Source organism: Ochotona princeps, chromosome 14 (assembly GCF_030435755.1).
Source record: "Ochotona princeps isolate mOchPri1 chromosome 14, mOchPri1.hap1, whole genome shotgun sequence".
Lineage (NCBI taxonomy): Eukaryota > Metazoa > Chordata > Mammalia > Lagomorpha > Ochotonidae > Ochotona > Ochotona princeps.
Window position 1 is genome coordinate 18,413,640 of NC_080845.1, and position 25,383 is coordinate 18,439,022.

At 37.9% G+C, this 25,383-nt stretch overlaps 1 protein-coding gene across 2 annotated transcripts in view; it reads left to right on the top strand.

The window, feature by feature from the left end:
• Nucleotides 1–397: 397 nt before the first annotated feature.
• The window catches only part of SHOC1 (shortage in chiasmata 1), a 60,427-nt gene continuing 35,441 nt past the window's right edge, over nt 398–25,383 (top strand). For both annotated transcript variants that reach the window (XM_058672745.1, XM_058672744.1), the window contains exons 1-9: nt 398–487; nt 3,810–3,933; nt 4,738–4,822; nt 9,392–9,573; nt 14,637–14,790; nt 14,975–15,083; nt 16,884–17,034; nt 20,790–20,891; nt 22,009–22,117. In XM_058672745.1, the coding sequence (XP_058528728.1) occupies nt 443–487; nt 3,810–3,933; nt 4,738–4,822; nt 9,392–9,573; nt 14,637–14,790; nt 14,975–15,083; nt 16,884–17,034; nt 20,790–20,891; nt 22,009–22,117 (1,061 nt within the window). In that variant the 5' untranslated portion in view covers nt 398–442. The remainder of the gene's footprint in view (nt 488–3,809; nt 3,934–4,737; nt 4,823–9,391; nt 9,574–14,636; nt 14,791–14,974; nt 15,084–16,883; nt 17,035–20,789; nt 20,892–22,008; nt 22,118–25,383) is intronic.

The window sequence follows — 25,383 nt, forward strand, 5'->3', positions numbered from 1 at the left end:
GCTGAAAGTGTAGTTTAAAAAAAATGAAATCCTAATCAGTATTTGCTGCAAACATATTATTGATGCACTGTGTGGAAAAAAGCAGAAAAGTGCAAAGATTGAAATATTCTCAGAAATAATCATCAGTAAGAAAATGTAGTGCTGGCGTTAAGAGTGAGAGAGGGTAGTAGCAGTTCAGTGAAAGCGCTTGTTAGGAAAAAGCAATTCATGGATTTCCATTTTTTTTAACCCACCAAAATAAATTTAGTTTTCAAATTTTACCTTTTACAGACATTTTGAGATACTCTTGTAAATGTCTCGCTGTGGTTAATTTTTGTCAGTCTTTTTAAAAACGAGTGAACCAGTTTTGTGCTAAGGGAGATTTTCTCATTTTTTTTACTAGCATTTAATTATAACTTTTATATTTCCAGATGTTGACATTTGCATTTCTTTAGAAAAACAGATGTTTCCAGCACTCAAATATTGTGCAATAAATTATGAATATGAGGTATGCATTACTGATTTACTACCTATTTGCTAAGAATTGTGACATAAAAAGTTATCTGCAGTCAGTGTATGTGATTTTGTAGTAATCCTTTAGCTAACTGCTTTATAATTAATTCAACATTACTTACTGCATTTAATGTACCAGAAAATAATTTACTTTTGGAAATAAAATTGCTGAATCTAAATAATGTAAATGAATTGAGCTCTTAATAGAAAAAAATGAAAGTCTCTGAAATTTTGTGTATCTTTATGAATATCTGAAATGATTTTTGTTGAAAAGAGTGGGGAAAAGCAATCCTACTTCTCTTACTGTAATAGTAAGAGCATATTCACCCCTCAGAACGTCCAGATACTCTGCTCTTCTCATTAACATTACTTGATCCTCACAGTGGCACATAGATAGTTATTGTACAAGTTTTACAATTAAGCAGGTTAGGAAACTTATGTCAAGTGAGGTGAAATAACTTGGAACAGTATCAGAGCTGAGAGAAATTCCCGTAGTTGCCATAAAATAAGTCATATGATCCTTCTTTTTAAAATGACTTTATTTTACTTTTGATGATGTTTACGTAGTTGAGAAGGATGTATACCCACAGGGACTGCTGATTAGGGTGGGGAGGCCCAGGAATGGGGGAGAGAGGATGAGACAATTGGTTCCAGTTTTGTTTTTTTTTTTTCTTCCTGTATCTGGGAGTCAGGGGAAAGAAGGGAGGAGGGCTGCTCCCAGCCTGAGCACATCAGTGCCTGGGGCCGGGGGACGGCCATTACACGTCATCCCAGGGCCCCTGATGTGCAGCAGGTTCTGAGGGTACTGCCTTAAGTGGTTTCAATAGTTCTGAGACGTAGTTGATGTCATTGCTGAAAGATTGAGGAACTCCTTCCAAGGTCCATTGGTGATTCTTACGATCTTAATTGACAAATTGCATTTTTGTTTTTGTTATAATACTAACCTCATCTGTCAGGAACAAAAGGGGTTACTCCAATATGACGGAAGCTGTGCTATAAAGTTAATAAAAATGACTAAAGGTTTCTTCCAATCTTTATTATTCCCTCACAACTGAGGACAGCAAGCAAATGTGAAGTGTGTGACAGAAAATCGGAAATGATTGTACAGACGTATCTGTGCATAGTGCAGCGAGCTGCACTGTTAGGCTAGACTCAAACATCCTCCAACTTCTCTACTTGCTCGTGGTCTCTGGCTTCCTGCTGGTGTGCCGCTCTCCATGATGTGATTCCAATAGGGCACGAATCTTGCAAAAGAGGATCTTGTGAAAAGCAAGAGAATAATGTTAAAAAATGCTCAAGCATTGAGTCAAGCTATTATCAAATGAAAATCTTGCACCAAATTAGATCAGTTAACAGGGAAGGGGAAGAGAAATGTCTGAATGCGAAGAGTCGGAGATACTTTGGGAAAGTCCTTGAAATTTTCTAAAAATATCTTCTCTATAATCAAAATTAAATAATATACATATCATACAATTTATGAAATGATTATGAAAAACCAATTGCAAAGCTAATTTTAAACAATATTTTGTTAGATATCAAACTTATTTTTTATAACTTTAAAATTTTATTTATTTGAAAGGCCAAGTTTTATGTAAAGGATCAATCATGCCTTGTTTCCTGTTTACTATGAACCTTTGATTTTCGTTTTATGTAAATTATCATAGGTGATCTTTAACATTTATTTTTGGATAATGAGAAACTGTGATTTAATACTTCAGCAAACACAAAACTCTTAAAGTACAAGAGACTGTTGTTTATACAAATACATGGAAAGATGAATTCTGTAGTGCTGTTGAAGGAGCCATTGCGAATGTTAAGGGAGGTTCGTGGAGATACTAGTCCATTTAGAGAGAATGGTTGGAGTAGTGAGTTGGAAATTATGAGTTGGAATAATGTTTGGAAATTAGGGCAGAGCCAAATCTGAGAGAATTTTGACTGATTTATAAATTTATTTAACTAAGTCCTTTAAAGAAATAAATTTTCTACTAAGTATGTATTTTAAAATGAAAGACAAATGGGCCATAGCTGGTTAAGTTGTTACCTGCAATGCCAGCATCCCAGAAGGAAGCCGGTTCAAGTCCTGACTGCTCCACTTCCCCTCAACTCCCTGCTAATGCACCTGGGAAAGCAGCAGGGGCGGCCCATGTGCTTGGCCCCTGCACCTGGCTAGGGACTCTGAAAGGAGTCCTGGCTCCTGGCTTTGACCTCATCCAGCCCTGGCCTCGTGGCATTTGGGGAGTGAACCAGTTGGTGAAAGACCTGTCTCCGTTTGTCTTTTTCTCTCTAATTCTGCCCTTCACATAAATAAAATAAATCCTACAAAATATATATTGGGCCTGGCACAATAGCATAGTGGATAAAGTCCTCACCTTGAATGCGCCAGGATCCCATATGGGCACCGGTTCTAATCCCAGCAGCCCTGCATCCCATCCAGCTCCCTGCTTGTGGCCTGGGAAAGCAGTCGAGGATGGCCCAAAGCCTAGGAACCATTGGACGGAAGACCTTCCTCTCTGTCTCTCCTCCTCTCTGTATATCTGTATTTCCAATAAAAATAAATAAATCTTTAAAAAACATAGGGAGAAAGGGGGAGAGAGAGAGAGAGAGAGAGAGAGAGAGAGAGAGAGAGAGACTGAGACTTAGGGCCCAGTGCAGTAGCCTAGCAGCTAAGGTCCTTGCCTCATATCCCATATGGGGCACTGATTCTAATCCCAGAAGTCCCATTTCCCATCCAGCTCCCTGCTTATGGCCCGGGAAGGCAGTGGAGGATGGCTCAAGTCCTTGGGCCTCTGGACCTGCGTGGGAGATCAGGAAGAAGCTCTTGGCTTCAAAGGGGCCCACTCCAGCTAGCGCAGCCATTTGTGGAATGAACCAAAGGGTGAAAGATCTGTCGCTTTGATCTCCTTCTTTCTGTAACTCAACCTTTTGAATAAAAAATCTAAAATAAAACTTGAAAAAAAAGGAAAATAATGTAGGTATAGAAAGTAAAATTTTAGAAATCTGCATTATACCATTTTGCAAAAAAAAAGTATATTGTTTAAATGATGTAAGTTTTGTGATCCCATTTTTTGTCAAACACATTTTTCAGACTAATCTTGAAAAAACTTTATAGGAAAATAACATCTATTACTGCTATACTGGGTCCTCGACTTTCTCAATTTTGTGTTCCCTTGATATTTTATAATGAGCATATACTACTTTTGAAGAAGAGTATGTTTCAAAAAAAGAAATGTCTCAAGGACCAATGAATTTAGTATTCTGAATATTGATGCATAAAATACTGTATGTAAAAAGATGTTATAATTTAATTTTCTCCCTAGAATGAAGCTAGAAAGAGATTTTACAGAGATGCTTTAATGCTGCGAGTGCCTTCAAGTTTCTATCAAGGTGGAAATTATCTTGTGGGAGTCACTGATACTAAGTATAGGAGGCCATGGACAAGAAGTATGTTCTGTTTTCACTTCTCAAAAATGTATTTTAAAAATTATTCCAGAGTTTAGCATGGCCAATTATTAATAAAATGCAGTGCTTCACTCATTAAATAAAAATTCACTGCATTTATGTGTGTCAGAATTACATGCTGTCCTTATCACAAAATTTGAGGATAATTTAGGAAACTTGTCCCAATTATGAATAAAACTAATAAAAGGTATAGATTATTAAATATCATAATATTGAAATATTAGAAGTGTTTCCTGTGTTACTAAGATTTTTCTCAGTGTTTGAGGACTACTTTAAATTGTACTGGTTATACTAAATATAAAATTTTAAAATTTATGCACTTATTCTGACTCTAGTAGATTTTTATGTCACTGGTACCTCTGCTTAACAAACCATGAGTATAATTTAAGAGACAAGCTACAGATACCTAAAATTTTAAATATCGTATTACATATTGAAAGAATCTTACTAACAGCATTGTAGGCCTTCGAGGGGCATGTGTTAGAGTGAGCTGGAATGGCTAATAGAGCCTCGTAACACCCTGTTGAATGGGACTGTCTGGAATGGCAGTGCTGCACAAGCAAAAGAAGCTGTGAAGTTGGGGCTAGAATGTTCTGGTGTTACTGCTTTGAATGTATTTGAGTTCTGGAGTACGGGTGTGTCATAATAATGTAATGATTATCAGGCATAATTTAGAAAAAATTAAGTTTGTAAACGTTAAAGAGAGCACCATGATATAGAAGTTCCTTTAGGCTAAATGTTTAAAAATATTCTAGAAACTAATGTTTGCTGTTCTTTTTTCCCTAGTCTCAGCTGTTTCGGTTTGGGGAGAGACAAACACAGTGTGGGATGAATGGAAAGCAGTATTCCCTGTGGAGGATTCCGTCGAGAAGTATGTGTCCTTAATCTCAGATTTTCCTTTAGAAGATTAACTGTAAGTTCTTCAGACACTTAAGAAGGGGGAAAAAAACCCTTCCTTTATCTCCTCAGATTTTCTTCAGTTATCTAAAGAAAAAGCTGTAATTGTTCCACACAGGAAAGGTTAATACAAGTGGTCTGCATCCTCTTTTTATCTTTTCCCTCATTTTTGATGTATCTTATCTGCGGTGTGTGTGCACATTTGTGTTGAAAAAGAGACACAGAATTGAAGCAGTCATTAGGTTTTAGTAAGTAAACTTTCTGTAGAAAGTGCCGATAGGAAATCCTTTATATTAACATTAGTCATTTTCTCTGTAGAATAAGTGCAAATTTAAAGCTATATTTTCTCTAACAGTTTGTCAAAATGTTATTAGTTAGGTTATTCCTCAAATGTTTGTTGGGTACCATCCTATGTGTTGGGTACATGGTATAAAAACGAGTAAGACGTGATCTCTAGCTCAGTCTGCAGAATGTTCTTAAAGGGAAAGGATGTATTTTCATCCTGCACTTTTTTTCCTTCTAATAATGAAATACAAATGTGGTGACTGTCTCCAGCAACCACCTCAGCTGTGCTGATAGGAACCAAATCTAGGAACGGTGGACTGAAGCAGAAGGAGCCCCAGGTTCTGACAAGTTGTGAAACTTGCCTTTTGGGACATGAACCTATAACCTCCAGAATTTTGTGTGTGCGTGTATTTTTTAATTTTTTATTTTCTTTTAAAATATTGTTTACATAGTTGAGAGGGATGCATGCCCATGTGGGCCTCCGACTAGGCTGGGAAGGGTCAGATACCAAGGAAGGTGGGTGGGACAAAATATTTTTCCCTCTGCAGGGGAGGAAAGGGAAGGAGCACTCCTTGCTGTCAAACCATGTCAGCACCTGGGGATAGGGGACGGTTATGATGATCCTTGGGGCCCTGATCTGGGGGAGAGTGTTCTGAGCATGTCACTTGGGTGTTTTTGATAGTTGTGAGAAGTTGTTGATTTCGTTGCTCCATGGTTGAGAAAGTCTTTCCAAGGTCTATTGGTTGACCACCTTAGTGCATCCACACACACAGGAACATGCTAAAAAACTTGGCCAAGAGAATTTTCCAACCTGTTTTGCTTTCCATCCCCTGATGAGGCAGTTGACATCCCCTACTGTCCTAGGAGAGCTGGCCATCATGTTCCCCATGTGCGTCTGGGCATACTGTCCACCTCACAACCAGCATTTGAGGAGTTGCAGTTCTGATACGTGTACTCCAAGGTCAGGCCACACATCTTGTCAGGGTCTAGTTGAGGAGTAGTCTAGTTGAGGAGTCCCCCCAAGAAACCTCTCCTGGGGTGACATCACTCAGACTTGTGCAATCAGGTGTGGTCTGTTACCTGCACCAGCCAACACACATACCAGTGAATGCAGCTGCCTACTTCAGTTCCGCCCCAGTTCCATAGAACCTATGAGTGCTGTAGCCCAATCAGCCAGCCCGCCATAGACCTGGTCTTCACACATACTAGTGGATGCTGTGACCTAGCAGGCCTCACCAGGCCTGCCCCCATCCCTAGTTTTTGCATGTACCAGCCTCTGCTGCAGTCTGGCAGTCTGGCAGTCTGGCTTGATTCAGCCCCAATCCCATCTGACTCTCATGTAGATACTGCAGCTAAGCTCAGCCCAATTCCCAACCTCCCCAAGACTTGGCCCTCACATACACCAACAGGTGCTGCTACCTTGTCCAGCCTGATGCACCTTAGTTGCTCCACTCTAATACATCCCCAGATCCCCCATCTCTGGGTAATCTGCAGTCACCCCCTCCCCCACTCACTGCTTGGAGGCTAGGGTGGTGTGTTCTAGTTCCCTCCCTTCTCCACATAGCTAAGAAAGAAGGGAAGGGGAGGGGAGGGAGAAAAAACAAAGAGAAAGAAATCTATTTTAAGAAATGCCAAAATAAGAAAAAAGAAAGATGAGAAAGAGAAATAGAGGAAGATTTAGGAAATCTATGTGAAACTATAGCCAGAGGTTTATTCTGAAGTTCCACTGAAAAACTTTAATAGCTCCCAAATTAATTAAAAAACAAATTTTTACTTTTTACTGTATGAGACAAATAGACATTAATAATGACTTAAACACACACGCACACACCTCAGGTGTAGGCAACTGCCTAGGTTGCCTCGTATCCAGGCAAGTGTAACATTGGTGGGAGAAAAACAGCCAGTAGCTGCTGAGCGTTTTGGGCCTGGTTAATGCCAAATCTGTATTAACATACCAGTATGCTAGCATAGTTGTTTATTCTCTCCCTCCCTCCCTTCCTCTCCCTCTCTCTTTTTCTTTCTTTCTTTCTTTATTTCATTTAATTTTAAAAACACCACACTAGTTTAAAATACATGTTACATTACAGCAAGTAAATACACATTAAAATAGATATGAGACTTTTTAAAAAAAAAGGTGAAGAAAGCTTAATGGACAGATTAAATAGGCATTGAAGCTATTGAATTATGAAAAAGAAAAATGTGAAAATATTAGGTAAAACTATGGAATAAACTTCATAGTTTTCAAGACAAAGCACATGGCCAAACTGAGCAAGAAAAGCAACATAATTTTACTTTATATTTCTTTGTAGCTTACTGCATTCAATAGCATGCAGGACATTGCACGTGTATTTATTTTTTGTACTCCTCTTAATAGTTATGTGATGTAAGTATTACTATCACAGTGTTGTAGAAAGAAGTTAGGGATCAAAGGTATAAATGATTTGTCTAAGCTTATGCAGTGAGGAAATAACTGGAATTAAGATTAAGCCCTAGTCTATGGGACTTCAAACCTTTTGTTCTTTTGTTGTGGTTATGTGTTTTGAGTAGAACACCATTGTTGAGCTATATCCCATGTAATTCAATATACATTATATTTAAAATGTTCAACTTAGTGGTTCTTAATACATTCGTGGAGTTGTTCAGTTATTATCCCAATCGGTACTGGAACATTTTTTATCAAAACAGAAGGAAATCCTATACCTGGAATCAGTCATTCTCTGTTTCCCATTTCTCTTCTTATATAAAAAGTCATACACTACATGACTTTTTCTGGTTTGCTTCAATCAGTTGCCTGACAATTAAGAAATGAGTATGGGGAAGGTTAAGGAAGTCAAAATCCCCAGCACTAGTGACAGCAGATGTTCTTACTGTCCCAAGCCTGTAGAAGCAAGGGAACTGAGCGAAATCGAGCAGGAGCTGCAGCTAACGGAGAAATCCATCCGCCAAGACAGATAACCATTGGTGGAAGGGTGCAGCTGCTTACCTGTGGCTTAGACCAGAAGATTTGGATGGAATAGCTTTCTGATTCATCTCTCTTTCCTACCAGTGCATCTCATTAGCTAAGCCCAACTAGACGCCATAGGCATGGAATCTTAGTTGATTCACAGAGGTCAGCCTCTCAGGCTGCAGATCAAAATACAAAAAGTTAGATGATGAAACCAAGGAACATTGACTATGTGTCATAAAGGCAGTTTTGCAATGCATGGCAAAACCTGAGAAACTGTATAATTTTAAACTCATTATTTCTGCCTTTAGGAGATTTTTTTTTTTAAAGAAAGTGTCTGGAAAGGTGTAAAAAATTTTCTTTGCATTAGTGCTAATAATAACAAAATAAAATTTGAATTTCCAGTATTGGGGAACTGGTTGAATAAATTATGATTTGCTGATGCAAATTCAAAGATGAAGTGAATGTAATTGAGTGGCTTGTAAGTATTCTCATGCTTTATTATTTAGTGCAAAAGAACAGGCTGCATGACCCAGAACTGGAGAACTATTAATACCACTTGAGCAAGGATCTCAGAGCATGCCCCACATCCGGGACTTTGGGCGGGTGGGAAACTGGGTGGGGCTTCTCCCTCAATATCCCCCTTTACCTCAGATACATGAAGGAAACAATATGGACATAAAAGTCTTACCCACTTCCCTATAGCCCCTGAACCTTTATACCGTAATTAACTATGTAAAGATTGTCAACAATATAATAAAAAAAAAAAAAACAGGCTGCAGAATACTGAGTCCATTTAATTAATTAATTAATTAATTAATTTTATTACAAAGTCAGATATACAGAGAGGAGGAGAGACAGAGAGGAAGATCTTCCGTCTGATGATTCACTCCCCAAGTGAGCCGCAACAGGCCGATGCGCGCTGATCCGATGCTGGGAACCTGGAACCTGGAACCTCTTCTGGGTCTCCCACTCGGGTGCAGGGTCCCAAATCTTTGGGTCGCCCTCGACTGCTTTCCAGGCCACAGGCAGGGAGCTGGGTGGGAAGTGGAGCTGCTGGGATTAGAACCGGCGCGCATATGGGATCCTGGTGTGTTCAAGGCGAGGACTTCAGCTGCTAGGCCGTGCCGGGCCCAGTCGATTTAATTTTAACATGTTCAAAAACGACAAACATTTGTATAATTTCTGCATTCATCTCAATTGAAATGTAATTTTTCTGTGTCTTTGTGAATTTGATATTGTTATAGACAATCTATTAATAAAAATATTCTAGAATAAGACATTTGTAAAATCAATAATTTGATAATGTCATAGAAAAACACCTACAAGAATGGTGACTCAAGTTAATTGTGAATCTGAAGAAATCGTTCCAAGTTCAAATCCAAACTCGCAGCCTGAGGAAGAAGAAAACACGTTTTGTATCCACAAGGACTGCTTTGAGGTCTTCACACCTGTCAAGTACTCAGAATGCTTGTCACCTCAGTCGAAGGTCCAAGGTATTATAATTGGTATTTAATTCTTATAATTTAGTTCTAACACCAAGATTTTTATTTCAAAGGTTTGTGCCTAATTGATTTTTTATTTTTTTGTTTTATTAATGACATCTACCTACATAATCATAGTTTTAAGCTTTATTACCTGAATAAAACATCTTCTCTTTCATGTTAATCTTCTTTTATCAGTTGGGTTAGTTTTGGACTTTATTGAACTGCAAAATAATCTACGAGATTTGATCTTAATGTACTTACAGCATAGTGCTGTTGTAGTATTAGCTTGTATTTGCAAATCTTATGACATAGCAATTCAATATGATGATAGCTTACTGCATTTTAATGTGATGGTTAATCTCATTTTTCAAAACATGCTGAATGTTTCAGTGTCTTCTAATTTGTCTGAAACCAAACATCAAAAATAGGGATGGAGTCATTGTAGCATAAAATCAGGATATACACACTCAGTTTTATAGATTAAATAATGATTAAAAGTATATTTTATCCCAACTATAGTCCACATATTTCATCTGACTAGAGGGTGCTGAATTCTGTCAACCATGTGAGATGCTAAGGAGAACTGCCTTGCTGGTGTGTATAAAATAGCCTATTCCCTTTTTAAAGTGTCAAACTTCAGGCTTTGTAATGTAATTGCTGTGATTATTTAAGATGTGATTATTTAAGAGATGCTGCAGCTGGAGTAAGGAAGTTAATGTGCTTATTTTATTGTATATTATGCATATACAAAAATTATGTGTAAAAGTTTTAGTGTTGGCAAATAGGTGAGTAGTGAAATATACAGAAATTCTTTCAATTTGAGGATAAAGAAGTTAAAGACTAAACCTGAGAACATAATATGATAGAAAAAGCCTGAATTTGGAGTCATAAGATACAAATTTTCAATCCAAATGTGCTGCTTGCAAGTGGTACAGCGCAATATACTTTGTGGAATGCTGCTTGGGAAACCACATCCCGTGTTGGAGTCTTTTAGCCCTGGCTGCTCCAGGCACCTGAAGCAGCAAAGGCAGCCTCCCCTTTAGAACAAGAAGTGGAAAAGTTGTCGTCGTATGACTTGAGGAAAATTTTTGTGGTTTTTAAGGTCTTTTTTCAATAATTTGTTAACTTATTCTGAATTCTTTTCTAAAAGGATTTATTTGTTTGTTTGTTTGTTTACTTGAAGGGCTGAGTTACAGACGGGAGAAATTAGAAGAGAGAGAGAGAAATCTTCCTGGAGTTGTGGTCTTAATCATTTCTTTAGTTTACTCCAGGAAGTTAATGCTTCTTTCCTGTTTCTCTTATTTTTCTTCGTATTTCATATGTAGAACATGATACTGAACCTGTCTAGTGGTTACCTAAATCTCCTCTTAATATATTCATGCATCAAGTGTCCTCATAGTCTCAGACTTTAGTTGTAGAACCAGCAGTTATCAAGATTATCATTGAACTGGTGCTCTGCTATGGATTGCTTTCCCCATTGTACCACAACTCTGACCTCATCATTGGCCCTTTTGTTGCTGATGTGGTGAAAATCTATTTAAAGAAGTGTACCAGACCAAAAAAAATGTACTTTTACTCGCATTTTTAAAATGACTGGTATTTATTGATAGTCTGCAGCTGTATCTTTTGGTGATTCTCTCTTTTATCCATTTTTCTGTCCCCGTATGTCATTTTTATACGTAAAGGAATCAACTGCAGACAAATTTAACTTGACTTAAGGAGTTCAGGGTTTTCTGATTTCTCTATTTGCTTTTATACTTTGTACTTTCTAATGTAGATATTTGCTTGTATTTTCTTTGACTTTTTGTATTATTTTATTTCAGATTTGGTATATATTTAAAAGTAGGAATCAAGATGTTTTCCAAATATTTTACCAGTTGTCCCATGACAACTTATGGAATATTTCTTCCTTTCCTATTGATTAGCAATGCTGTTTATGTCATACTAAATCCTTGTCCACATTAGAATTTATCTCTGAATTTTCTATTATTTTATTATTTTACCTGTTATTGTGATCATATGGTGTGAGATATATAATATATAACATATGATTGTAACAGTCTCCTTTTCTTCATTGTTTTTTGCTGCTCTTGTAATTTTATGAGATTCTTCCAGTTTTACTTTGAAAAGTTTCAAGATTCCAAACTTGAAACTCTTAGGAAATTGAAGCAGTGTTGGGATCCTCTAAACTTTTACCACGGTTTTTGTTTTTAGCCAGAAAAAAAATGGCTCTCCAAATTAATTGAAAAAAAAGTCCTCAAAAAATTTTTTTTTATTTTCTTCCATGTATTCTCCGAGCATTTTTATTACAGTTGCTCCTTTGTATTTCAAATATTGGTAGCCATGAAGAATTTTTTCCATTGATTTTTAGGACTAAATTTTAAGTATTGGAAACCATTAATTAAATTTTTATAGGGTTAGCATTCCATTAGATAATGATATCACATGACAGAAAATAACAGAACCAAAAAAAACCAAACAGGCAAAAAATCTTCTGTTCCCTGGGTTTATAATCAAAGGCTATACACAGTTATCAAATCCCAGCAATTCACTCTTGCACCTCCAGGTCACATTTTTTTCCCTGTACTCTGTGCTCCAGTTATCACACATTAGGAAGAACGTGTGTGTCTTTGGAGACTGGCAGAAAAACATTAATTTTACTGTCCTTATCAGACACTTTAGTAACTTCCTTTGTTTTCATTTCATTACCTTGGGTTTTCTAAGGCAGACAAAATTATCTTCTATAAAGAATAAACTTGTCTTTTTTCCCTCCCAATAGGCCTCCTTTTTTTCTGTTTTTTTTTCCATAGATTACCAGTGATAATTTTGTTTTCTGGTGACAACTTAACACTCCCATATAATAACAAAAAGTTTCCTTAAATCAATGTAGAACATGTAGTGGTTGTAATAAAGCAGAAACTCTCCTGAATGCTGAAAGAATTAAGTAGCTTCCTTGGTAAAACCTGTCTAGAATTACTAAGGGCATTTGCTGTGGTGAGATGCTGCCCTCAAGAGGCTACATCAAACAGGAGCTGGAAATTGAGCCTCTTAACTGACACAGAGTGTGTCTGCGTATTTCCAGAAAGAATGATGTTCATCTGTGCGAATACATGTATGTATTTGAACTGTACAAAGAAGACTAGCATATCTGGAAGGAAAGGTACTTTACAGTATGCGTCTCTAGTCCCAAATAAAAATAGGACTCCTGAGGAGACTTTTAAATATACATTTAAATAGAACAGAATACCAGATTTTCTGCCTTTGCCTATTCCATATCAGAATACATTTGAATAGCAGAAAATTACATTTGTAACTGTTGCTAAGGGAGTATACTACTACAATAATACAGGGGAAAATGCCAGGAGAGTGAAATGGGAAGGGAGGAAGAAGAGGGGGTGCAATGAACCCCTGTACCTACAAAACTGCATCTCAGAAAATAATAATAATAATGAAAGAGTGATGTTCTGTGTAAAGAAGACAGCTGGAGAGTATCTGGAAGTGGTTGGTGGAGCTGGAGATATAAATAAATGATGTTTGGGTTTTTATTAATAACTTCATTAATACTTACAGATTTTACTGGTCATCTTTAACTTTCTCAGATATACCCTTTTAGACATGAAATTGATGGAGTAGCTTTCTCTGGTGTGTTCTGGCCTTGAGATCATCAGAAACTTAACAGATTCATGTAAACAGTCTCTTTTTTTTTTTTTTTTGTAAAGATTTTGTTATTATTGGAAAGCCGGATATACAGAGGAGGAGAGACAGAGAGGAAGATCTTCCATCCGTTGTTTCACTCCCTAAGTGAGCCGCAACGGGCCGGTGCGCGCTGATCCGAAGCCGGGGACCAGGAACCTCTTCTGGTCTCCCACGCGGGTGCAGGGTCCCAAAGCTTTGGGCTGTCCTCAACTGCTTTCTCAGGCCACAAGCAAGGAGGTGGATGGGAAGTGGAGCTGCCGGGATTAGAACTGGCGCCCATATGGGATCCCGGCGCATTCAAGGCGAGGACTTTAGCTGCTAGGCCACGCCGCCAGGCCCGTAAACAGTCTTTTGGGGTGGGGGGGCTAGTTTCTATCAGAAGTTCTCTTTTGGCATATCTAGTTAGCCTTCAGCAGGCAAAGGACTATCAGCTGGCTGACTATCTTGGACCACACATTTGTTACACACATAGGAGACATTGTCAACTGGAAACTACCAAGAATTTCTCTCTCATGCCATCCTACCATCATTTAACAGAAAGGCCACTATACAGAGCAAGAGAACATTGCTTCTTCCCTCAAGGTTGCTCTCCCTTTGGGGAGCTCTGCTTTCTGAGTAGTTCTTTGACTAATCTTGCTTTCTCTCTGTACTCAGGAGCTTACTAAAGAGTGTGGGAAGGTGTTACGTTCCTTTCTGTGGCCCAGAGACTGTTAAAGCCAGCACCCAAAGGTCACCCAAAGATGGCAGGGTGGGCATAATAGGGATGAATTTATTCCAGCAATTTACTGTAAGCAGTAGTGTTTCCTAATACGTAAGATATACCACACTTCTCAGATACTTTGCTATATAACTTTTGTTGTAACTGATCTATTAGCGTCCATGCACGAGCAACTTTGAAATAACAGACTTGGGATTGGTCTTATTGGTAGGCTGCATAAACTGTCTTCATTTCCTAAAATGTCAGGGTCTCTTGTAGTTGAACTGCAGACATTAAGAGGTGAAAGGATGTAAAGAGAAAACAAAGCTGACATCATGGTGCAGTGGGTTAAGTAACTGCTTGTGGTAATAGCATCCCATATTGATTAAGCTGGCCAACCCAATGTCTGCTGTTGGCAGCATTGGGCAGTTAACCAGCAGATTGAATATCTCTTGGTTACTCCTCAGTGTAACACATAATATTAGAATTTATAGAGTTCTTCCTGTGTTTCTGTACTATCCCATACACTTTATGTGCACAGTACAGTGGAGAACTAAGGAATTAAAAATGTGTTTGCAAACCCGATTGTATCTAAGAGCTGATTATAATAAATAGCAGATCACTTTGTATAATGTTGAGTTTTTTTACTTTTTTATTTATGTTTCTTATTTATTTTCAGATTTATTTATTGATGAAGAATTTGTTTTTGTGGATAGTTTGAAGAACTATAGAAATCAACTACCAACTGTGAAAACTCTCTTGAGTAGACTAAAACTATATGTCATAAAGGATCCGCTTGATGATTTCAAACAGATCTTCAAAGATGATAATTGGTCAGTGCCATAAATGTTTTTAAGAACAGAAATTATTTTTTGTATGATCACAGGTTTATATATTATCAATAATATTTTCTTCATATTGGTGTAATTTTAGTCATGATGTGCTTTAACTGGCAATATTTGGCACAAAATTTACTTTTTATAATCACAAGTTATTTAATGCTGTTTTTCTTTTAAGGGAATCTTTATCAGTTGAAGGAAATACGGAAGTTTTTACAAAAGAAGATTTTTCTGTGCCTGCAGAGACCTTTTGTAAAGTGGAACTAGAAGATGAAGATTTAGATGAGGTTAAAATATTTGTTTTCAGTAATATTTTCCTATGAGATTTATTTTTATTTAAAAGGCAGAGTTACAGAAAGAGCAAGAGACAGAAAGACAATCTTCCTTTCCCTGGTTCGCTACCCAATGACTGCAATAGGCTGGAGCCGGGCAGATCCTAAGCCAAGGTGTCCCATGTGAGAGCAAGGGCCCAAGAACCTGAGCAGGAAGTGAAGCAGCTGGAATATGAGCTGGCACCTCTGCGGGATGCCACCACTGTAGGCAGAGCCTTAGCCTCCTGTGTCATGGTGCCAACCCCTATATTTGGTATTATTTTTGTGAAAGCAATGAGGTATACTTCTATAAACTTTATTAAAATTCATTATTTGTGATGAACTAAAGACATTTGATAATAGATTGAATATAAATCAACTAAGAAATCAAATTTACTTCTCAATAGTGGCTTGTTTGGTTCTTAGCCTTGGTTGTGCAGTAGGACTCCCTAAGGAATTTTTATATATTTTATATATATATATATATATATATATATATATATATATATAGAGAGAGAGAGAGAGAGAGAGAGAGAGAGAGAGAGAGAGAGAGATTAATTGATGTGATAAGCTGCCAAGGTATAAAAAATACTAAAACCAAGAAAGTAAATACTTACGTCTACCTTGAAATTAGAGGCTGGTGCTTGGAAGGTTGATACGTGATTTATACACAAAGTGATTAGCACTTGAACTGTAGAAGTGACATTCTTCGTATTGAGGCACTGAGAGTCTGGGTAACTCAAAACCGAATATTAGGTACTGTCAGTGTCTAGTAGGCAGATAACATCCTTGCTGGTTAAAGCTAAAATTATCGGATAGCTCTCCTTTTGCATCATACAATTCCAGTACGCAAAGTTGTTTTTGTGCTACAAGTAAACAACAAATTATCACAGATGAAGTGCAGATAACTTTATGCGGTTTATTAGACTCAAAACTTTAGGACTGTTTAGATTAGATACATTCAGAGTTACTTTAAAAATTGCTGGCGATGGGGAGAACAATGGGAAACATCTTACATTTGGGGTTTTTCTTAATATGTCCAAAGCATGTGTATCAGGTGGACTTAAAATATTAAAATTAAACTAAGTTAAAACTTAACATAGTAAAAATACTAACTCTCTGATTGGCCTCTTATCTCCAACTCTATTATGCTCCCCATCAACACTGAGACAATGGGTGTGTCGTCTCACATGGTGTAAGGGATTCCAGTTCTACATGAATGAAAGGAAAGCTTTCTTTGAGTACAGTTTAGATTTACTCCATGGCATCATCTCTACTTATCTCCCCAGTTTTTAAGATCAAGATAACAGAATGTATGCATTCAGTACAACTCCAAGAAGATACACACATTCCCGACTCCCCTGCTCCCAACCCGCTTGCCATCCTCTTTTTATCAGGTTTCCCAGACATGATTTTCATGCATTGTATGTCTACATTCACCACCTCTCATTTGATGAAGTGATAGATTTTAATTTAGAATTTTAGAAGTTTGCTACTAGCCAGAAAGAAGATATTTCTGCCTCTGCATGTGTTGTATATCACTCATGTGACAAGTGACCATAAAATGCATTTTTCAGGGACAATATTCTTTATAAGTATATTTTTTTGCTGCTACATTTCTACTTTTTAAAAAATATTTTTAGCCTTAAAACTTTTTTTTAGTATGAGATTAATTTAAAATTTGGTATACTGTGTAAACAACTATATCCATTTTTTATTTAAAAATATGTATTTGGAAAAAATTTTAAGAATTATTTTAACTGCATGTTATTTCAGTCATTGCTTTTTCTTCCTGCCGTTGAATCCTTAATATCTGCACATGTTGAACAAGAAGTTGGTATTTCATCACTGTCAGACCTAAAGGAGTCATTAGACATAATGCCAGAAAACATACAGTATGTAGATGAAAATGAACAGCTACAAGGAGGTGAGAGTTAATTTTAAAATGCATTTCTTAGAAAAATCACCTGAGGTTTGTTCCACAAGTCTTTTCATTTAGATCTTTTCTTTCTTTCTTCCTCTCTCCCTCTCTCCCTATCTCCTTCCTGCTGTCTTCCTCCCTTTCTCCCTTCCATGCTGTTTTCCATAGTGGTTGCATCAATTTATAAGGACCGACAGCAACCCCGCTCCCCTTTTTGGATCATTCATTGTGAATATATACATACCCAACTGACTTTTTGACAAGATTTGTTTGCTTTTAATTGAAAAGCAGAGTGACAGAGAAGGAGAGACAGAGAACATCCGTTTACGAAATCTAAATGCAAAATATCTGTCTGCAACTGCTGGGTCTGGGCTGATCTGAAACCAGGAATCAGGCACTTCATATTCTCCTGTGTAGGTGCAGAGGCCCAAGTACTTGGGTCATCCTGCTGCTTTCCCAGCTGCACTGGCAAGAAGTTGAATCAGAAATGGAGTAGCCAGGACTCAAACCGGCACCCATACAGGATGCTGACGCAACAGGTGGAGGCTTAGCTTGCTACTCTGTGGTGCAAAGCACAGCAACTGATTTTTGTATATTGATTATGTATCTTTCATTTTTCCTGAATTCCTTTATTCTAATAGACTTTTGGTAGGGCCTTTAGGAGGTATATGTATATGTATATTGCATAGATACTGAGTGGAAATATGTTTTTTGAGTGTTATAATCACAGAAGAGTATTGAATTTTGCCAAGTACTCTCTCTGTATCAAGATAATCATATGATTCTCATCCCTCATTATGCTAATGCCATATATCACATTTATGGATTTATGTGTATTGACCCATGCTGCGCATCAGGGAATAACATACTTTTTTTGAAATGATCTGTTTGTTAATTTGAGAGGGAACTCCCATCTGCTGACTCATTCCCCTAGTGTTTGCAACAGCATGGGTGTGAGTAACACAGAAACAAGCAATGTAATACTGGAAGCATACATGGACAGCAAGAATACAGTTACAGGAGCCATTAGCACTTCCTCCCATGGTCTGCTTTGGCAGGATTGCTGGAGTCACAAGCTTGAGCTAGGAGTCAAACCCAAGCACCTCAATGTGGGAAGTGGGTGTTCCTAACTACTAAACTGAATACCTACTCCAGCTCTTTTCTTTAAATATTTATTTATTTAATATTCTAATAAGAGAGACAGACAGACAGACACGTCTGCTTGTTCACTTGCCAGATGATTGCAAAAGTCAGGGCTGGGGCAGACCAAAGCCAGAAGCAAGGAGTTTCTTCTGGGTCTGCCTCATGGGTGGTAGGGGCCCAAGCACTTGGCCTTCTGTCAGGGAGCTGGATCAGAAGTGGAGCAGCCAGGACATGAACTAGCACCCAGATGGCACGGAGATGTCAGAGGTGGCAGCTTTACCCACTACACCACCAAGCAAGCCCCTGCTCCTAGCTTTAAATCCCTCATATTGCTAATTTCAAAAACTGAATCATTAGGTGCTTGATATTCATTGACCTGTTTTTGTTGTTGAGTTTGTCATTTTTCTCTATTTTTAGTATACTGAACATATATGGAGTATTCAGAGATGATACTTGATTGATTACAGAAACTATTCCAATATGGTCTGGTGAAAAGAATTGAGTTTTTTGTTTTGTCTTGTCTTGTTTGGGCTTTGTTTTGTTTTAGTAGGATGTTAACTATTCTGAACTCGAATTGTAAATTTTTTCTCTCCCCTTTGGTGGGGAGGAAATAAAATCTGTGTTCAGAATTTTAAACCTTAGCTCATATGTTGGAATCTGCCTGAAACAGGTGTTTTTGAAAAAACAGCCAGAGACTTAGAATTTCGATGTGGAGTTTGGAGTTCCTCCTCTGTTATTTTACCCTTTCATGGATTTCTCACCTTCATTTTCTAGCTGCTGTGTTAATCCTGAACTCAGTTCAGATACAAGTGTCCTCTCATTCTGTGAGCTAATAAGATTGCAGGAGTTTTTTGTTTTGTTTTGTGTTCTAGTGACGCTAAGTAGCATCAACTTATTTTTCCCTTAAGATGGAAAATGTTAAAAAAAAATGGGAAAATCCTTTAATGACGGACAATTCCTTTCCAGTTTCTACCTGTTTTAGATTGGGTACCTGAGGTGGTCATTTTATTCAGAATTTTAGATCTTCTAGAGAAATATTAGTCCACTAGAAGCTGTGGTCAGTAGCAAAACTGCCTTCATTCTGTTTTATGTATTAATTTTCATCTTAATTTTTTTTATTTTTATTTTTATTACAAAGTCAGATATACTGAGAGGAGGAGAGATAGAGAGGAAGTGGAGCTGCCGGGATTAGAACCAGCGGCCATATGGGATCAAGGCGAGGACCTTAGCCACTAGGCCATGCTGCCAAGCCCTCATCTTAATTTTAAACTCCTATTATTATTCTCCTGTTATTCTGATTAACAGATACATTTTTCCCTCCCTCCCTTCTTACCTCATCATTATTCCATTAGGATTTAGAAAGCAGAGCTAATGTGTGTTTTGTGCTGTCTTGATAGAAGCCAGAAATATAATTTTGAAAGAAATTAATTATGATCATCTGCTTTGAAATATAGATTAATCTACTGAAACTGAGATCTTAGGGGAGAAAAGTGTTAGTGGGAGAATGTGCTACATGTGACTAGGTGAACTGGAATGCTGCCTTTCTATTGAAAGAAAAAGTCAAAATTGAAATGTATGTGCAAAAAGATCTATTCTTAATTTTTTAAGATTTATTTATTTTTATTGCAAAGTCAGACACACAGAGAGGAGAAGAGACAGAGAGGAAGATCCTCCATGCAATGATTCACTCCCCAAGTGGCCACAATGGCCGGTGCTGAGCCGATCCAAAGCCAGAACCCAGGAACTTCCTCCAGGTCTCCCATGCAGGTGCAGGGTACCCAGGGTTTCAGACCATCCTTGACTGCTTTCCCAGGCCACAAGCAGGGAGCTGGATGGAAAGTGGAGCTGCCGGAATTAGAACTGGTGCCCATATGGGATCCCAGCACGTTCAAGGCAAGGACCTTAGCTGCTAGACCACCAACCAAGGCCCCTTAAGTTAAATTTTAAAAAGTAAATGTAGTTACCATATTTCTGTGATTCTAAGATCCTACCAACTCGAAGCATATTATCAACTTAATAAAAATATTGACATATAAAAGAAACTTTCTAAACGCACATACTGATGGTCAGATGCATAGTAGTTTCATAACCAAAAGAACAGGAACAACTGTGTCTTAAAGTCAAGGAACTATCATGTTTACTGTTAAAGAGGGTGTATCTTAACAAGAAAGCCAAAAAGTGAAAAATAGAGACAGAAAAAATGTGTGTGGTAGCTAAAAAAAATAAAAGACCAGCAACCGAAGTGGCAGTATTTATACAGACAAATAGAATTCCAGCTGAATGGAACATAGAAGTAGTCAAATATTGATGACGAATAAATCTTTCAAAGTGATCTTATTCTTGAAATTTGTGACTTACAACCTAGCTTCTAATGACTGTGTAACTTTTTCCATTTTAATTTGCTTCGATAATTTTGATTGACAGATGAGAGATAATGCAAATTTATTTAAAAGTCCGCATTTTCTTCATGAAGCTAAATCTGCACTTCTGTCTAAAAGGAGCATTCTCCTCCATCAAAGCATTGAAGAAACTTCAGAAGGAAAAAGCTGTGGAGCAAAGTTATAAAAATGCTAACTTAATGGTATTTTTGTGGTTAATGGATTTTCTTATATTTTTAGACATTATTTTCAAGTATGGAATTGAAATTGAGGATAAGAAATACAGTTCCGCAAAGATTTGGACCACTGAAAATGAGAGTGAGCCAGAGTCTGATGAACCAGGTAGAAATTTTGAATAAGTCACTGAGTTTATCAAGCGTTACCTATATACAATGTGCAAATACAAAATATTCTACTATGAGTTTTCATGTTTAAAATTTGATTACTGTAAACCTAATTTTCAAAATTTTGTCCATTTGTCTTTGTTACTATCATTAGTTCAGAATCCTACCAGTACCAAGGTTGAGTTAATACAAAGCAGAGTTACAAAGCCTGGGGGAAAGGAATGAAGGAAACGTAATATTCAAAATAGAGATCTTAAAATATTGCACCTCAAATAGAATTTTCGGTTTTATCTCAGTGTAAGCAGTTGTATTAGTCAGATATTCACTTCTTAAAATACTTGAGAAGAGCTTCTTGGGAAGAAAAAGGTTTGGAGGTTCGTCAAAATCCAGAGGTCTCATTTAGTGGAGGCTGGCAATTGTGGAGATCATATGGTGAGCCAGGAAGCATAGAGAAGGTAGAGCTTAGTTTAAATAATCAGCCCTTGGCCGAGAACTGCTTTCCATGGACATGCCTCTAGTGACCTAAAAACCTCCTGGCTGCCTTAGTTAGATTAAGTTACATCTTTTTCAATCAACAGTTAGCACTAATCCATTAACTGTTAATAGTAACACTTTGGGGTTCAGACATTTGTGTCAATTTGGAGAGCCATATCCTGTTTAATTCATAACAAAAGTTTTGTTGAACTTTGTTAAACACAGTTTAAAGGCAGAGTTAGAGCAAGAGAAAGAGGGATCTTTCTGTTTCAGTCATTGCCAAACTAGCTGCAACAGCAGGGGCTGGGCCAGGTAATGGCAAGAGTCAGGAGCTTCATCCCGGTCTCCCATGTGGTTGGTGGGGCCCAAGCATTTGGGCCATCTGCTACTGCTTTTCTTAGAGCATTAACAGGGAGCTGGATCAGGAGTGAATCAACCAGGACATGAACTGGCATCCATATGGGATGTGGGCATCGCAGACAGCAACTTTATCCATTGTATCACAATGCTGGTCCTCAAAATTTATTTTTATTGAAGTAGTTTTGTGGTGAGAGAGTGAAATAACATAATGCTTACAAGGGTTCTAAATTATACTTAATTTTATTTAATATTTATGTAATTTCAATTTTCATGTATTTCAGGAGAGTTAGAACTTCCTCTAAGTCAGCCACACCTTTCAAATCAACATTCTTCAGTGAATTCATTATGTGCAGGCCTTCACACAGTTCCATTATCTCCTGCTTGTAAAATGTACGTGAAGATTATATCTAGAACCAAATTTTTAATTAGAACAAGCTGTCTTTAAAATTTTTCACATAAAAGCAGTTGTTAAGATATCTTATGAAAAATGTAAGAGATAGTATCATATCTATATGGTAAATGACTAGAAAAGCTATATGAATATGTATGTGTATGTTTGATTTTATGCATAGACTGTCTCCAGAAAGGAGCACAAAATATCAGATAACATTGACTGTGTCTAAAAGGAAACTGGGTAGCAATTTAATAGAGGTAGATTTTTTTACAGCATGACATTTCATATATTTAAAATTTTTAATGTGAATGTATCACTATTAGAAACAAATACCTTGAAAATGTTAAGATACTGCCATTAACAATAATATGCTTAGCACCTTGCCCTGAATACTTGCCAATGGCACTACCTCTGTTGGCAGGCACTATATATAAATGATGTATAAGTTTTCTAGGGCTGCAATAACCAATGCCATAAACTAAGTGGCATAAGGAACAGAAATCTATTTCCCCACATTATAAAAGCTAGAAATCAAGAATAAATGTCAACAGGGCTGGTTCTTTCAAACAGCCTCTTTTTTTGGCTTGCAGATAACCATTCCCCCCATGTCTTCATACATTCTTTTCTCCATCCTTATATTTCCTAATCTCTTCTTATTAGAACACCATCATGTTGGCTTAGGGTACAATTTAATGGCCATATTTAACTTAACTATCATTTAAAAAACCCTGTCTCCAAGTATTGATTCTGAAGTACTGGAGGTTAAGGCTTCAACATATGAATTTGAAGGAGGTTGTATGTATCCCAGAATGTAATGAGATTTTAAAACTCTGGACTAGGACCAAATTGTCCCACCAGCTGAGAGAATTTTATTTGCTCTGTGTTTCATTTTCTTTATCTGTAATACTGGAGTCATAGTAGCATCCACCTCATACGGTGGCCGTGAGTTTTTCTACAACTTATGTCATGATCCCTGTCTGGGAATAGTCACGGATCATAGATTAGAATGGACAGTGGTTGATGGATAGATTTGACTATCAACCTACTTCCCATAGGAGTATCAAGTGTCATATTCTATCTCTAATGGAGGATATCCTCTGACTTCATTCACCTCTATCAATATGGTCTAAGTGTTAAATCATGCAAGTAGAGCTGGGGCTTGATCCCCAAGTTGGCTTAGTACCCCATTGTTACTGCCGAGAAAGGCCTGTAATCTTAGAATTCATATTGTTGGGCCAAGTCTTTGCAGTCTCATTTCAACCCAAGTATCTTAGTTTGACAGTCCTGCAACCTTGCCATTTGTAGGGTCTGCTATAGCTTTGTTGCTGTCTTTGCCCAAGTGCCCTCTATATGTCTTGAAGTCTGGTATTGTGAAGACTCCAGCTTTATTTTGGTTATTTATGATTGCTTTAGTTATTTGGTCTCTTGTGTAGCCACCTGACTTTTTTGAAAGATTTATCTTTTTTATTGGAAAGTTAGTTTTATAGAGAGGAGAGACAAACAGATCTTCCATCTGCTGATTCACTCCCTATGTGCCCGCAACAACCAGAGCCAAGCTGATGTAGAGCTAGAGGCTGGGAGCTCCTTCCAGGTCTCCCACTTGGGTGCAGGGACCCAAGACTTTGGGCCATCCTTTACTGCTTTCCAGGCCACAAGCAGGGAGTTGGAAGGGAAGTGGAGCAGCCAGGACATGAACTGGCGTCCGTATGGGATCCCAGCATGTGCAAGGCAAGGACTTAGTCACTAGGCTACCATGCTGGGCCCTATCCACATAAATTTTAGCGTCATTTTGTCTAGATCCTTAAAGAATGTGATAGGCATTTTTATTGGTATCACATTGAATGTGCAAATAACTATCAGTATTATGGATATTTTGATATGTACTCACCAATCCATGAATATGAATATGGAAGGTTTTTCCATGTTATCTTCTTTCTTTAATGTTGTGCAGTTTTCATTGTAGAGCACTCTCACATCCTTGGTTAAAATCTATTCCAAGGTATTTACATTTTTTCACATTTCCTTAATTTTTGTGCCTAAGACTTTCACCGAAGCAGCGTGTTGAACTCCCCTCGACCTTGCTGCCCCGACTTCACACAGCAGAGGTGCTCTCAGCAGAAGCTGCCTCAGTGCTCCGCCTTAGCAGCTTGTGCTGCCACGCCTCTTCTTGAGGCTTGTGAAAGGCTGAAGGGAGGGTGTGTGCATGCCTTACAGTCCCAGATGCGCGAGCCTCCACCTTCGAGGTCACCAGCCCTGTCTCAGACACAGTGGGGAATGTGGATTTATCCTAATCATGTGCAGCATGCAGACAGGCTTGTGCCACAGCCACTGCAACCACTAAGACCTTCATTTGTCTCACACTCAAGGTGGTGATCAATCCCGGCAGGACCCGGCTGCCCTCAAACCTGTGGTTTCTCTTGGCTGGTCCAAGCTTTGTGGGAGAATGGGAGAATGAAGTGTACTCCTTTCCCGAGGCGATCTGCCAGAACCGTTCCCTTCTCTGGCTGCAGTCTAAACCCAGAGTCAGTGTGGGCTGTGAGTCTACATCAGGCAATGCTGTGATCCACTCTCTCTCCTCTTTCTCTAATTCTGTTTTTTTTCTTTGGTCCCCAGGCGGGGTGTCTTGAGGTAGGGATGAGCTGGTGACTCACTGCAGCCACTGGCTTTTGGGACATGTAGTGAAAGGTTTGTGAGTGATTAACTTTTCTCTACCAAGAGTAATAGCTTCATATGTAGCCAGATGAGCAGTGATTTACACTGATAGCCAAGCATATTTCCTCCCCCAAAGACGCATGCCTACACAGATGAATATTACATATCCACTAAAATTGAAAGACGTAAACTAAACCTTAGGAATCTGCCATTTCCAAAGAAGGTAGGTAGAACAGATAGAGTTTTGTTTGTTTCGTTTTTATCTCCAGGATTTCTATATAGAATAGATTGAGGATGGCAGTTTTGCGAAAATGTTGTTAAAGCTGGTATTTGCATGGTAAAACGTAACTTTAGGTAGATTGTGTATTTTTATCCAAAGTGTTTTATAGGATTGGTGCTGGCTTCAGTCATGAAGGAAAGTGTTAAAACGCTCACAAGTTGGCCTGCTGTGTCCCCAGGCTCCACTGAAGGAAGTAGGGGTAGGAGGAATTTATAGGCAAACACAGGCAGTTAAGGAGTTTTTTCCAGGAAACAAAGAAATAAGTGAAATTTGGTCTATGGAACTCTATTTCCGTTTTTACATTTATAGAATAGTTAATTTTTCACTTGC